General features: G+C 67.7%; 2 protein-coding genes across 3 annotated transcripts; both read left to right on the plus strand.

Annotated features, from left to right (window-relative positions):
• Positions 1-1,375: 1,375 nt before the first annotated feature.
• On the plus strand, positions 1,376-4,504 carry FDPS (farnesyl diphosphate synthase). Its single transcript, XM_027751351.2, has 9 exons — positions 1,376-1,558; positions 2,134-2,274; positions 2,349-2,429; positions 2,524-2,646; positions 3,200-3,288; positions 3,444-3,516; positions 3,639-3,716; positions 3,795-3,929; positions 4,112-4,504. Exons 1-9 carry the CDS (start codon positions 1,415-1,417, stop codon positions 4,310-4,312), a joined length of 1,065 nt encoding a protein of 354 aa, XP_027607152.1. The 5' UTR covers positions 1,376-1,414; the 3' UTR covers positions 4,313-4,504.
• Positions 4,505-4,636: 132 nt separating this feature from the next.
• On the plus strand, positions 4,637-11,723 carry RUSC1 (RUN and SH3 domain containing 1). Of its 2 annotated transcripts, none has more exons than XM_039389647.1 (10): positions 4,637-4,707; positions 5,447-7,056; positions 7,461-7,565; positions 7,954-8,030; positions 8,124-8,298; positions 8,407-8,512; positions 8,605-8,651; positions 8,933-9,935; positions 10,245-10,373; positions 11,060-11,723. In XM_039389647.1, the coding sequence occupies exons 2-10, from the start codon at positions 5,520-5,522 to the stop codon at positions 11,148-11,150; spliced, it is 3,270 nt and encodes a 1,089-aa protein (XP_039245581.1). In that variant the 5' UTR covers positions 4,637-4,707; positions 5,447-5,519; the 3' UTR covers positions 11,151-11,723. The 2 variants fall into 2 exon arrangements, with proteins under 2 accessions (XP_039245581.1, XP_027607148.2); XM_027751347.2 differs by having other exon boundaries at positions 4,639-4,707; positions 11,055-11,723.
• Positions 11,724-13,283: the final 1,560 nt, after the last annotated feature.

Here is a 13,283-nt window from a genome sequence, read left to right on the forward strand (position 1 = left end):
CTGAGGATGCGGGCAGAGCCCCGCTGCCCGCCCCGGGGGTGAGGGCAGAGCCCCAGGAATGTGGGGGCCCCGCAGAGCCGCGGGGTTGAGGGTAGAGCCCCCCTGCCCGCCCCCGGTACCAGGTCCCCAAGGACGCCTGTCCCTGGGGGGCCGGTGACTCTGCCCCGAGCCCCCGCGCCCCCGGCGGCGGGGAGGGGGATTAGCGGGCGCCACGGAGGGATTAATTAACTCGGGTGAGCTGGGATTAGGGGATTCGGGGGGATTCGGGGCGGACGCCAATCTGCGGGGCGGAGGCCGGGGCAGGAGCTGCGAGCAGCGGCCGGGGAAGGGGCCACTGCGTGTGCCCACCCAGGTCACGCCTGCTGGGTCCCCTCGGGGGTCAGTGGGGAGCTGGACACCCCCGGCACTCGGGGTCTCGCCCGCTCACATAGGTGGGTGGTGCGCTCCACCTGCAGCACCTGTGCTGTACATCACACCTGTGCTGCACCCCACACCTGTGCTGCACCCCACACCTCTGCTGCACCCCATACCTGTGCTGCACGACATACCTGTGCTGTACCCCAAATCTGCACGGCTCCCCACACGCACAGAACGTGCCAAATGCACGGCACCCCACACCTGTAAGGCACCACATACCTGTATGGCACCCCACATCTCTATGGCACCCTATATACCTGCACTACCCTCCACATCTGCAGGGCATCCCACACCCACAGAACGTGTCAACTACATGGCACCCCATACCTGTACAGCGCCCCACACCTGCACTGCGCCCTATACCTGTATGGGACCCCATAACTGCACTGCACCCCACACCTGTGCTGCACACCACACCTGTGCTGCACGCCACACCTGTATGGAACCCCACACCTGTGCTGCACGCCACACCTGTATGGAACCCCATAACTGCGCCGCACCCTATCCCTGTAGGGCACTCCACACCCCCAGCTCCCCCCCCCCAGCCCCAGCGCACACCTGTCACCTGCCAGGTACCTGTCTGGCCCCGCCCACGAAGCCCCGCCCTTCACCTTAGCCCCGCCCACCGACCCATCACCCACGCCCCTCAGCCTATTGGCGCCGCTCCTTCCCGCCTCCGCACTCCAGCCGGGCTCTCGCTCCATTCCCCCTCTCCACCAATCACCTGCGTCCGTCCCGCCCCCGCCGCGCTTCTATTGGCTCATCCCGCTTGGGCTCATCCTCACACGATGAAACGGACCAATGGGCACCGCCCCGCGACCGCCCCGCCGGCCCCGCCCCCCTGCGCGGGGTACGCCGGGAGTTGTAGTCCCGGCGGCCGCCCCGCCAGCGGCCTCGCCCGTGGACCGGGACTGCGAGTCCCGGCGTGCCCCACGCGGGGGGGCGGGGCCAGCGGGGCCTGAGGGTCCGCGGGCGGCGGGTCCGCGCACGGGGCACCATGAACGGCACCGGCAGCAGCGGCGGCTCCGGGGCGGCCGAGAGAGAGGAGTTCGCCGCCTTCTTCCCGCAGATCGTCCGCGACCTCACGGAGGATGGGCTGGGCCACCCGGAGGTGGGGGACGCCGTGGCGAGGCTCAAGGAGGTGAGCGCGGGGACGAGGGGCGGCGGGGAGGGTCGGGGGGCAACGGGATGGAGTCGGGGGACGGCGGGTCGGGGGTGACGGGCAAGGGTCGGGGGCTGCGGGCAGGACAAGGGGCGGAGGGTCGGGGGGTGACGGGCCAGGGTCGCGGGGGCGGTGGGCAAGGCAAGGGCCGGGGGGCGGAGGGTCGGGGCCGGGGGGCCGGGGGCGGTGGGATGGGATCGAGGTCGAGGGGACCCGGTCGGGGTGCGGTGGGTCGGGGGAAGACAGGACAGGGACGGGGGGCGGTGGGCAGGGCAAGGGTCAGGGAGCGAGCAAGGGTCGGGGGGAGACGGGCCAGGGTTGAGGGGCGGTGGGCAGGGCAAAGGTCGGGGGGCGGTGAGTCGGGAGAAGACGGGATAGTGTCGGGGGGGAAACGGGAGAGGGTCGGGGGGCTGCGGGCAGGGCAAGGGGTCGGGGGGCGGTGGGTCGGGGGTGATGGACAAGGGTTGGGGGGCGGCGGGCGCGGGACCAGGGGGCACGGGGGGAGGGTCGGGGGGCTGCGGGCAAGCGCTGCCCGCGTCCCTGCGCTCCCGCAGGTGCTGGAGTACAACGTGCCCGGCGGGAAGTGCAACCGCGGGATGACGGTGGTCGCCGCGTTCCGGCAGCTGGCGGGGCCGGGGCAGCGGGACCCCGAGAGCCTCCGCTGCGCCCTGGCCGTGGGCTGGTGCATCGAGCTGGTGAGAGGCGGGACCCCCCGGGAGGGCACCCCCTGGGCACCCCCCTGCCCCGCCCCTAACCCGACCTCCCGCAGTTCCAAGCCTTTTTCCTGGTGGCCGACGACATCATGGACGAGTCCCTGACCCGCCGCGGGCACCCCTGCTGGTACAAGAGGGTGAGAGCCCTAAGGAGCCCCTTGATGTCTCTGAGGGGGGTCCTGTGGGGGTCAGAGGAGCTTTGTGACACCTCTCCCTGCGCTCCTGGTGCAGGAGGGGATCGGGTTGGATGCCATCAACGACGCCTTCCTCCTGGAGTCCTCGGTGTACCGGCTGCTGAAGAAGTACTGCGGGGGCAAGCCCTACTACCTGCACCTGCTGGAGCTCTTCCTGCAGGTGAGCCTGGCTCCCAACTCCCTCTTGGTGGCATTTCCCGGGGCCTGGGCCCTTTATGGAGGTTTGTGGGTCTTGAGAGTGTTCCTGGGTGTCCTGCCGGGCATGCAGCCTTCCTTCTGACCCCACAGGGCTCAGGGTCTGCACTGTGCTGTTGGGGCTTTGCTGTGGGGGGAATAAATCCAAAAAATCCATAAGCATCAGTGGATGGAATCACTCATTGCTTTGGGTTGGGAGGGACCTTAAATCTCATCTCATTCCGAACTCCCTGCCGTGGCCAGGGACACCTTCCACTATCCCAGGTTGCTCCAGCCTGGCCTTCCAGGGATCCAGGGGCAGCCACAGCTTCTCTGGGCAACCTGTGCCAGGGCCTCACCACCCACACAGGGAAGGATTTCTTCATAATACTTCATCTAAGTCTCTCCTCTTTGAGTTTAAAACCATCCCCCCTCATCCTGTCTCTTCTGCCCATGTAAAAAGTCACTCTCTCTTTTATCAGCCCCTTTAAATGCTGGGAGGCTGTAACGAGGCCACAAATCCTTTCTCTCCCCTCCAGACGGGCTACCAGACAGAGCTGGGGCAGGTGCTGGACCTCATCACTGCTCCTGTGTCCCGGGTGGATCTGAGCCGCTTCAGCGAGCAGCGGTAACGGGGACAGGGGGGCAGAGCTGTGGCTCCTTCCTGGCCGTGCTGTGGCCTCGACCTCATCCAGGGGCTCATTTTGGGGGAGCTGCTGGTCCCTGCTGGCCCCGAGCTGCAGAGCTCGGGCCTTGGGGCTGAGCCTGGTTCCTCTGCTGCAGGTACAAGGCCATTGTGAAGTACAAGACGGCGTTTTACTCCTTCTACCTCCCCGTGGCCGCCGCCATGTACATGGTGAGTGCGGTGGGAGCGGGCTCAGGAGGGGCCTCACCCCCGTGGGAGGCTGCCCAGGAGGGCACGTGCTGGAAGGCAGGTGCTGGAAGGCTTTATTCCCTTTATTCCACCCCCATCCTCAGGTTGGTATCGACAGCAAGGAGGAGCACGACAACGCCAAAGCCATCCTGCTGGAGATGGGGGAATACTTCCAGATCCAGGTGGGAGGTGGCTCCGTGCCCCTGGGGTGCTTTGCCAGGTGCTGGTTGTGGCACTGAGGTGTTTCCATGGTGGCACAGGATGATTACCTGGACTGCTACGGGGACCCTGCCCTGACGGGGAAGGTCGGCACCGACATCCAGGACAACAAGTGCAGCTGGTTGGTGGTGGAGTGTCTGCGCCAGGTCACGCCGGAGCAGCGGCGGATCCTGGAGGTAAATCTGGGCTCACAGACCCGGGAGAGGGGGGGTGTGGTGCCGTAGTCCACACCTGAAGTGCCTGGGTTGTCACCCAGGAGGGGTGGGAGCGCAGCAGGGAGAACAAAGCTCCTGCCTCCTCCCGATGCAGCAGCACCGTGAGCTGGGGCTGGGGCTGACTCGCTCCGGGTTTTCCTCAGGAGAATTATGGCTGCAAGGAGCCCGAGAAGGTGGCGAAGGTGAAGGAGCTCTACAGTGCCCTGGGCCTGGAGGCGGCTTTCCGGGAGTACGAGGAGCGCAGCTACCGGCGGCTGCAGGAGCTGATCGGGCAGCACGCCCGGCGCCTGCCCCGGGACATCTTCCTGGGCCTCGCCCAGAAGATCTACAAGCGGCAGAAATGATGGGGGGGGGCCTGGCCGGGGGCTGCCGGGCCTTTGCTGAGTGGTGGGGGGGCGTCACCCCCCGCCTGGAGCTGCTCCGTGCCCTGGGTGGGGCCGGGGGCGGGTTTTAGAGGGTGCGATGGGATGGCCGGGGGGGGTTCATCGATCGCCCCCCCGCCCGTGTGTGTCAATAAACATAAGTTATTGTGGGTGCGTCGCTGCCTGCTGTTGGATGGGGACGGGGCTGGAGGGCGGGGATGGGGATGTCGCTCCCCCCGGCGCTTTCCGAGGTGGGGGGGATGCCCGGAGCGCCGCCCCCGCCGGCGGGGCGGGGACCGGGCGGCTCCCGGCGGGCGGTGGCGGGGCCGCGGCTCCTCCCTCCCTCCCGCAGCCGCATTCGCCGCCGCAGCGCCGAGGTGAGCGGGGCCGGGGCCGGGGATGGAGCCGGGATGGAGCGGGGGATGGGGACGGAGGGGGATGGGGCGGCCGCGCCCCGGAGCGCCGCTCCCTATCCCCGGGGCCGAGGGATGCTCGGCGTCGGTGGATGCTCGGGGCCCTGGATGCTCGGGGCCCTGGATACTCGGAGCGGGCGGATGCTCGAGGCCGGCGGATGCCCGGAGCCTCCCGCCCGCGGTCTCCGCTGCCCGTTCGCTGCCCGCGGCCTCCAGCAGGTGCCCGGGGCCGGGTTCTCTCCCGGTAGGGCCGTTCCCGGCGGTTCCGTGGCGGTTCCCGGAGCCGAGGTCGCCCCAGCCCCCGCGTGCCCGCCGTGCCACCGCCCCCGGCCGGGACCCCCCACCCTCACCCCGCCACGCCGAGGCTCCAAGGGCATTTTCTCCTTGACGGCATCTCCGAGATGCTCCCGACCCTCTGGAGGGAATCCAGCCCTGGAGCAGCCAGAGCTGCCCGGGATCACGCCCGGGCCACGCTCCAGGGACCAGCGGCCGGCTGCAGCTCCTGCCCAGCTGCAGAGCCCTGAGCCCCGTGGGAAGCCACGGGGCAGCCCCTGTCTGGGGCCACATCCCCGTCTCTGACCCCCCCAGACCCCAAGCTCGGCCCTCCCACAAGGTCACTGCTGTCCCTCTCGCCCTGGCCGTGCGTCTCCAGGTTTGTGCCACTGCGTTTTCCCCTGACCTGGAGGGTGTTTGGTGCTTCCAGGGAGCTGGATGGTCTGAAGACAGAAGCTGTGGGGCTCTCCAGGGAGCCCCTGCACTCCCAGCAAGGCAGCACCATGCTGGCTCCAAAGAAAGGCCTCCTGTGCAACCTCAACCACATCCACCTGCAGCACATCTCGCTGGGGCTGCACCTCTCCCGGCACCCCGAGCTCCAGGACACAGACGGTCCCACGGGTGGGGGAGAGCAGACCGGCTGCAGCCACTGCCCGGAGAACCATGAGCCGGTGGACGCCAATTCCAACAATCCCTCCATGAAGTGCCGGTGTTGTGAGTCCCACGGCCCGGAGCCGGTGACGCTTGGGCTCCAGAACCAGGCACTGCAAGGGGATTTCCCCTGCCTGCACAGTGGGGGGGAGGAGGAAGAGGAGGAGGTGGCTTCCCCTTGTGATCCCCCTTGTGATTTGGCTTCCTCCTCCTCCTCCTCCTCCTCCTCCTCCTCCTCTGTCAGTAGCTGCTCCGATTTCAGCTTGGATGACTCCCCGGTCTCCGTGTACTGCAAGGGCTTCTCCGTAGAAGAGTGCCAATCCCCTGAAAATAACTCCAGCATCATTCCCATAGAAAATGTCCAGGATGGCGAGTCTCTGGCTGACCAGGGTGGGACGTGTGAGGGAAGAGCTGCCAACCACAACTCCCCGGTGCTCCGGACACCCAGGAAGAGCCCGGACAGCCTCTGCAGCACCAGCTCGCTCGACTCCCGCTGCGACGAGCCCTCTCCCGGCACAGCAGCACAGGAGACCACCAGCCCCCGTGCTGACCTCGACCCCAACTGCAACCCCCTCCCCGAGCCCGATGCTGCGCCTCCAGCACCGCCCGTGCCGGAACGCCGGGATCCCGGGATGCCGAGCGGTGCCCCGGAGCCGCGGCCCCGGGCTGGGGGTGTCCCCCCTCCCGTGCCCCCCCGGCCCCGGCGGAGGATGCAGATGCTCAGCGGGCACCGAGCGGAGCAGCCGCGGCCGGCGGAGCCCGAGCCCGGCTCGGGTGAGCTCTGCAGAGACGCGGCCCCGAAGACCATCACCTCCTTCCACGAGCTGGCCCAGAGGAGGAAGAGGAACGCGGCCGGGCCCGCGCTGGCTCAGGCCAGGGTTGACCGCAGCGACTGGCTCATCGTGTTCTCTCCCGACACGGAGCTGCCCCCGCCCAGCGAGCTCCTCTCCAGCACCGCGGGCCAGGAGCCGGCCCGGCCCCAGCCCCAGCCCCCGCGGGACGGGCCAGCCAGGCCTCCCGGCCCCCGGCAGAGAGAGGTGACGACGTTCAAGGAGCTGCGGTCCCGCAGTGCCGCCAGGCAGCCCAAGGGCCAGCGGGCAGAGCAGGCCCAGCACCCCCCCGCGCCCCCGGGGACGGCCCCCGGCTGGGGACTCCCCGCGCCCCCGGGGGGACCGGTGCTGGCTCCCACCGACGGCCACCAGCTGAGGAGGAGACCCCGGCCCAGCCTGCAGCCCATCGCCGAGGGGCAGCCGGGGGATGTGGAGGAGGGGGGGCTGCCCCCGGGGCAGAAGGGACCGGGTGCTGCCCCGGTCCGGAGGCTCGGGGGTCCCGGCAGAGCTCCCGCCGTGCCGGGGGCGGCCCAGAGAGAAGACGAGACCTGCACGGGGGGTGAGTCTGAGTTCCTCCGGACTGGGTCGGGGGGAGTCTGCCGGAGGGGCGATGGGGGCGATCCCGGGGGGCTCCGGGCCGGGCACGGCCGGGGTCACCGCTTCCCTACGCGCGGGGGTCCCTCCGCATCCCCGGCGCGCTCGGCGGGACGCGCGGCCCGGGAGGTGCCGGGGCTGCCCCGGAGCGGCCCCGCTCCGCCCCGCGGCTCCCAGCGCCCTTCCTCCGCCGCGGGCCCGGCCCCGCCGCCCGGCCCGGCCCGGCCCCGCCGCCCTTCGCCCGCCGCCGGCCCCGGGGCTCCATGAGCCGGAGCGACCCGGGCCCCGCCGCCGTCCCCGCTCCTCCCCCGGCCCCGGGCAGCGCTCCCGCAGCGGCCCCGCCTGACCCCGCCGCCCCGCTGTCTCCAGCCAGGCCCGAGCCGCCCAACCCTGGAGCCGCCGCTGGAGCCGCCGCTGGAGCCGCCCGGCCCGGCGGGGGAAGCGCCGAGGGGCCCCACGGGGAGCACACGAAAGGTACCGGGGGACGGGGCTGCGGGGCCGCCCGTCCCGGGGCGGGTCCTGCCCGGAGCCTCGGCGGGGCCGGGCGGGGATGGACAGAACGGGGGCGGAGGGGGAGGAGGGGAAGGACGGGACCCCCGGGGCTGCGGCGGGTGCGAGGGGCCCGGACACCCGCCGCGCTGAGCTGGGGCAGGGACAGGCAGGGACAGGCAGGGACAGCGCAGGGACAGGCAGCGCTTCCTGCACCAGGCCCGGCCCAGCCCGCCCCCGGTGGGGCCGGAGGACGCGGGTGGGGCCTCCCGCGACCGTGTCCCCCGTGGGGACGGCGGGTCCCTCGTCCCCGTCCCGTGCCCGGTGGGTCCCGCCGCGCTGACCCTCCGTCCATCCCTCCCTCTGCCCGCAGCGCTGCTGGTCGCCGTCAGCTCCGCCGTGGACAAGGTGATCGCCCACTTCAGCACCGCACGGAACCTGGTGCAGAAGGTGAGGGGCTGGGCAGGGCAGGAGGGGCTTTGGGAGCCCCCGAGGGAGGGATCCCCCCCATCCCTCCCCTCTCCCTGTGCCTCCCCACCTCAGGCCCAGCTGGGAGACAGCCGGCTCAGCCCCGACGTGGGGTACCTGCTGCTGCACACCCTGTGCCCTGCCCTCTACGCCCTGGTGGAGGACGGGCTGAAGCCGTTCCAGAAGGATGTTATCACAGGCCAGAGGAAAAACTCCCCCTGGAGCGTGGTGGAAGCCTCTGTGAAGACAGGTGGGGGTGAGGTCGGTGGCACCTGGGGGTGCCTGGAGTCCTGTTCCAGCCCAGGCTGAGGGGAGTGTGTGCCCCAAGCAGTGACTGTCCCTGCTCTGCACCCCACAGGCCCCAACACCCGCTCCCTGCACTCCCTGTGCTGGCACGTGGCCGGGCTGGCCCCGCTCAGCAGCACCAGGCAGAAGTTCCACGCCTTCATCCTCGGCCTTTTGAAGTGAGTGTTGATGCCCCACTCTGACCCTGCTGCCGTGGCAGGTTGGAACAGTTACCAAGGGCTCCAATTTGGGTTCCCTTTGTCTTATTTAGCATTAAACAGCTGGAGCTGTGGATCTCTCACCTGCAGAAGAGCCCAGGTAAGGACACAGTGCCCATGAGCTCCCCATCCAAGCCCTCCCACACCTACCAGGCTGAGAATCCCACACTGGGGTTGGGGTTTCTGTAGTGGATCAGGGATCATATCTGGGGTTTCCATGCTCGGCTGGGGTTTCCACAATGAATCAGGGCATCATTTTCCATGGAGCATCTTGAGCACAGAAGGTGGTCTGACTGACTGGGACATCCCAGCTGGCTCTGGGAAGGGGGAGTGGCAAGGACAGGTCGTTCTGCCCCTGCCCAGCCCGTCCTTGTCTCCCAGGTGTGATCTCCGTGCTCTACTCACCCACGGCCTTCTTCGCCCTGAGCCAAGGCCCCCTTCCCCACCTCGCCGACGAACTGCTGCTGCTCATCCAGCCCCTCTCGGTACTGACCTTCCACCTGGACCTGCTCTTTGAGCACCACCACCTCTCCGTGGACGTCCGGCCCTTGTCCCGGCGGTTGGAGTCCCCTCCCCGTCACCCCCTTCCAGCTCGGGGGGCCGCGTCTCCGGAGGGCCGGGGCGGCGCTGCCGGGAACAGCCTGGAGGATGAGACCCCCCCCGACGCCCTGGGGAGGGTGGGGGGCGCAGGGGGCAGCACGAGGGCCCGGCCCCAAGCGACCATGGGTGGGCTGGTCCCTGCCCCCCCGGTGGGGGCTGCCCTGCACCAAACCCTGCAGCACGTGCTGCGCTGGGGGGACCAGCTCAGCCGCGCTTTGCGGGGAGCTGAGGGACCCCCGCAGAGCCACGGGCCCGAGGAGGGCTCTGGGGGCACCAGGACCGGCCTCAGTGGCTGGTGGGGCCAGCTGAGCCAGTCCTCCAGGATTTACAGTGCTCCCAGCAAGGAGAAGTTCCCCTTGGTGTGGTGGACGAAGCTGCGGGGGAGTGCGGGGGATCCCAGCCCCGGCCAGGCTGCGCAATCCCAAACGCTCCTGAGCGAGGCTGGAGGGACAGAGCTGCAGCTCCTACAGACCAAAGCTGTCCCTGAACGCTCCGGCCCAAAGCCCAGCAGCAGCACTGACACCTCGGGGACCTCTTCCCCTGAAGACCTCGTCCTGCCCACTGGAGCTGGAGCACCCAAGCTGGATGATCCCACTGCTGGAGAGAAGCTCCTGGATCTTTCCCCAGAGCCTCGTGCCAACGGGAACCAGGCAGCACCTCCTCGCCCAGGGTTGGGTGGTCCTGGTCCTGACAAGGGCAGCTGGCTGGGCCGGCTCTTTGGAGCCACCAGCCCCTCATCCAGGAGCTTCCCCCCCAGTCCTGACACCGTCTTGGCCAGGTCCAGGTAAGACCCAGCTTGGGCAGGCAGAGGTGGGAAGTGGTGTTTGCTGAGGAAAGGTTTCTGTCCCATGGAGAGCTCCCCACCGACCTCTCAGGGGTCTTTTACTGCCCCTTGTCCCGGGTTTGTGATCCTGGGGTTAGGGAGTGTCCCAAGTGCTGCTGCCATTGCTCCCAGTCCTGTGGAGCAGAAGCAGCTCCTGGCGGTGCTTTATCGGGCCCTTCCCCGCCCCAGATCAGCAGAACAGTCTGAGCAGGGTGGTGCAGGATGGAAAAGCTCCCAGGTGAGCTTGTGGCTGCCTTTGCTTTGTGGCAGGAGACCGTCCCACTGGCTGTCCCCCAGCCCTCGGGTCCTGGCCGGGGTGGTGAAGGGGCTGGCGCCCGACAGGACCCGCGCTCAGGAACAGCCGGAGAGGAGCACGGCCCCCCCTCCCCAGGCCCAGAGGTGAGGCAGGACATGGTTGTATCCAGGGCTGGGAAGCTGGTGGTGGGTTTTTCTGGGTGGGGGGAGCCGGGGCTGCTCCCGGACAGGGCCTGGGGGTCCCACACAAGGCCTGGGGGTCCCACACAAGGCCTGGGGGTCCCACACATCTCTCTAAGTGAAAGGCACCGCTCCACGTCACCCACTCTGTTCCTGCACCCCCCGAGGATCCCCATCTCCTGCTGAGCTCTGGGGGAGCCCGTGGCTCTGCCCACCTGGGATCAGTTGTTTTTCCCAGATATTTTTGGGGGGAATTTTTTAGCGTTTTCCCGTGGATTTTGTGGATTTGTGGCAGCTCGTTTGGGGCAACCCTGTGGCAGCTCTGGCCGGGTCATGGCAGGTCAGAACAGCAGCAGTGCTGTGTCCGAGAGAGCAGGGCGGGGGTGTGGCCACCCCAAACCGTGTTTGGCTGCTTCCCTCCTCCCCAGCCCTCGCTGGCCCTGGCCTTGATGTCCCCACCCCCTCTGCCCCAGAGCTGCTCCCACTCTGCTCCCCATCCCGGGTCCCTCCTTAGGTGGCACCTCTGCCTAAGGAGGGGGTCACCAGCTCCTCACATGAGCATCAACCCCCCCCGAATGCTGTGGGAGCCCTGGGGGTCCTCGGGGTCCCTGGGGAGGCGAGTCCCCGATGGTGATTGTGGTGCAGGGCAGTTCGGGCACTGTGCGACCACACGGGCACTGCCGACGGGCACCTGAGCTTCCAAAAAGGGGACATCCTGCAGCTGCTCTCCACCGTGGATGAAGACTGGATCCGCTGCTGCCATGGAAACAGCACCGGCCTCGTTCCTGTTGGTTACACGTCCCTGATTTTGTGAGGAGGCGGAGGAGACCCGAGGAAGCGGCTGAGCTTGGCGGAGCGGGGAAGGGATGTCTCCTGCCGCGGCTTCACCACTTCCAGGGCTTTGTCACCTTCGGGGCTTCACCACCTCTGGGGCTTCACCACCCCCGGGGCTGGCGGCTCCCAGGGGACCCGGCCCTGTGCCCGTCACTGCTGCTCCTCCGCATGACGTCCCGTCCGCCGGCACCGCTCCGGGACCCTCCCCGGGAACTGCTCTGGCTCACGGTTCCTCAGCTGCTGCCCACGCCTGTGCCAGGCCGGGGACGACCCCTGTCCCTGCCTGGGCACTCACAGCCCTGTGTGTTATCTCCATGCCATCCTGTCTTGCCACTGCTGCCACCTCCACGTGTCCCGCTCTGCCCCGGTGGCCCCGGCCGGCCCCGCGCTGCCCCAGCACTCTGTACATAAGTTGTAACCACAGGAATGAGCTTGTTCCACTGGGAAAAGGCTGGAAATAAAGGTTGTGACTCACGTGTCCGCCTGTGTGAATGGATCACTGGGGCTGGGAGGGCTGGGAGCGGCCACGTGGCTCATCCCACTGTGGGTGGGCCGGGCTGGCCACGCTGGAGATGCTCCCGTGGGAGCACCGGGGGGTGCCAGGGCTGGGCTGGTGCTGGGACAGCAGCCAGGGAGCGTGGGGAGGCCTCACACCCCGGCAGAAGGTGCCCAGGCTCCTCCACAGCGTGGGATGAGGCGACTGCAGCCAGGAATAGTCCTGGAGAAACACTCGCCAGTTTTGGCTGCTGGGGAGCAGCCCCACGCACTGGGGATGATCCGGGTCGGTTGGTTCAGTTGTTTGTTCAACTTAAACTAATCCTCTCACTGCCACAGGATGTCAGGAGGGGCTGGATGGCTTCGATTTTTATTTTTTTCGGGTTTTTTTTCATTGCTTGTGATGTCGCCCCAGGACTCACAGTTCGTACCGGGCTCCCCAGTAAAAGGGAGACGTGGCCGTGCCGGGGAGCGCCCGGGGAGTGGCCACACAAGGGCAGCCGCTCGTCCCAGAGGCAGATTTGGGCCTCTGCTCCCTCCCATGGCCAGGAGCCACATTTCACCCCTCTGAGCTCCCGTTCGGGTGGCAAAGAGCCGCTGTGTCAGCGCCCGGGCTGGGACCTGCTGTCAGGACAGAGCCGCTCTCCTTTTATTCTGTTCTCCTCACTTCCCGCTCTGGAATTTTTACTCAGACGAGGGACATCATATCCTAATTGGAATGTTACTCGACTCGCCTCGAGGAGGTTTGATTGAAACCCACAGCTGCTCCTGGACTTGGAAATGGGGTCACACCAGGAGGGGAAGGAGCCAGGCGGTATTTCTATTTTTTTTTAATTAAACAGCCCTGCAAGGCTTGGCTGGAGCCTCGGGTTTAGAAGGAAGGTGAGTGTAGGGGTCAAGGCCAGCATTTCCATGGCCATAGAGAGTCAGGCACCAGGGTTTATATCCTGGGAACAGAATTTGTGGATTTAATGGTTCCTGTCCCATCCTGTCTGTGGTTGTGCACCCTCCAACCCCACACGGGGACTGTGCTGCCGTTGTCCCTCCTGCCACTTCTGCACCACAGCAGAGCCACTGGTACCAGATTAAATCCTCCAAAGTGCCACCACCCACCCGGCACGTGGGTGTTTGGGAGCTGGGGCAGCGCCTTGGGAGAGTGGGAATTGGAGCTGGAGTGCAGCAGGAGGTCAAGCCAGGGCAAGGACAGACCCTCAGAGCCCTGGGATCGTGGGATCAAAGAATCACAGAATCATTAAGGCTGGAAAACACCTCCAGGATCACCGAGGTGTCCCATCCCCACCTTGTCCCCCAGCCCAGAGCACTCAGCGCCACATCCACTCCTTCCTTGGACACATCCAGGGGTGGGGACTCCCCCACCTCCCTGGAGCCCAGTCCAATCCTTAACAACCCTTTCCAGGAGGAAATTCCTCCTCATGTCCAACCTGACCCTCCCCTGGCACAGCTGGAGGCCGTTCTCTCTCCTCCTGTCCCTTGTTCCCTGGGAGCAGAGCCCGACCCCCCCCCAGCTCCCCCTTCCTGCCAGGG

This window comes from Pipra filicauda, unplaced genomic scaffold (genome assembly GCF_003945595.2).
Source record: "Pipra filicauda isolate LSUMZ 115617 unplaced genomic scaffold, ASM394559v2 scaffold754_size109397_pilon, whole genome shotgun sequence".
NCBI lineage: Eukaryota > Metazoa > Chordata > Aves > Passeriformes > Pipridae > Pipra > Pipra filicauda.